The sequence below is a fragment of the Eimeria mitis genome, genomic scaffold (assembly GCF_000499745.2).
Source record: "Eimeria mitis Houghton genomic scaffold, Emh_scaff760, whole genome shotgun sequence".
NCBI lineage: Eukaryota > Apicomplexa > Conoidasida > Eucoccidiorida > Eimeriidae > Eimeria > Eimeria mitis.
The window spans coordinates 7,075-7,765 of NW_013575567.1; the positions used below are offsets into that span (position 1 = coordinate 7,075).

Here is a 691-nt window from a genome sequence, read left to right on the forward strand (position 1 = left end):
GGTGATAGAGCAGAGGATGCTGTGTATATATATAAGTAATTTGAGTGTTTAATATAAACCCTTTTTAGTTGTTGCAACCCTAAACCCTAAACCCTAGAAATGTTGTATATGGTATAGATGCTGTACAAGAGGAACCAAAACCAAGGGTTTAGGGTTTAGGGTTTAGGGTTTAGGGTTTGTGTTGTGTGTGATAGAGAACAGCAACAGATACGAGGTGATGTGTAAAGCCCTAGACAACACAGATTTATATGGGGACTTTATGCAGCTGCTGCAGCGCCACGGTGTCGATACATACACCGGAGACAGAGCAGCCTTTATGTTGTCTGGATTCATGGCGTAAGAAAGGGTTTAGGGTTTAGGGTTTAGGGTTTAGGGGTTGGGGGGGGAAGGATCTTCGGAGCACGACAAGTGTTGCTAGGGAGAATACCCGGTTTATCCATCGAGGGTTTAGGGTTTATTAGGGTTTATTAGGGTTTTTCAGGGTTTATTAGGGTTTATTAAGGTTTATTAGGGTTTGTTATTATTTTTTAGGGTTTATTGGGGTTTATTAGGGTTTATCAGGGTTTATTAGGGTTTATTTAGGTTTATTAGGGTGTATTCGGCTCTATTATGGTGTATTAGTGTTTATGAGGGTTTATGAGGGTTTATGAGGGTTTATGAGGGTTGATGAGGGTTTATGAGGGTTTAGGGT

The 691-nt window shown here is 40.7% G+C and overlaps 1 protein-coding gene across 1 annotated transcript in view; it reads left to right on the forward strand.

Annotated features, from left to right (window-relative positions):
- Positions 1–691, forward strand: part of EMH_0021530 (vacuolar ATP synthase subunit h, putative) — a gene marked incomplete at both ends in the record, with an annotated part of 11,587 nt that overhangs the window by 5,506 nt on the left and 5,390 nt on the right. The window contains 1 exon segment of the mRNA XM_013501790.1: positions 195–336. Within this exon segment, the coding sequence (XP_013357244.1) occupies positions 195–336 (142 nt within the window).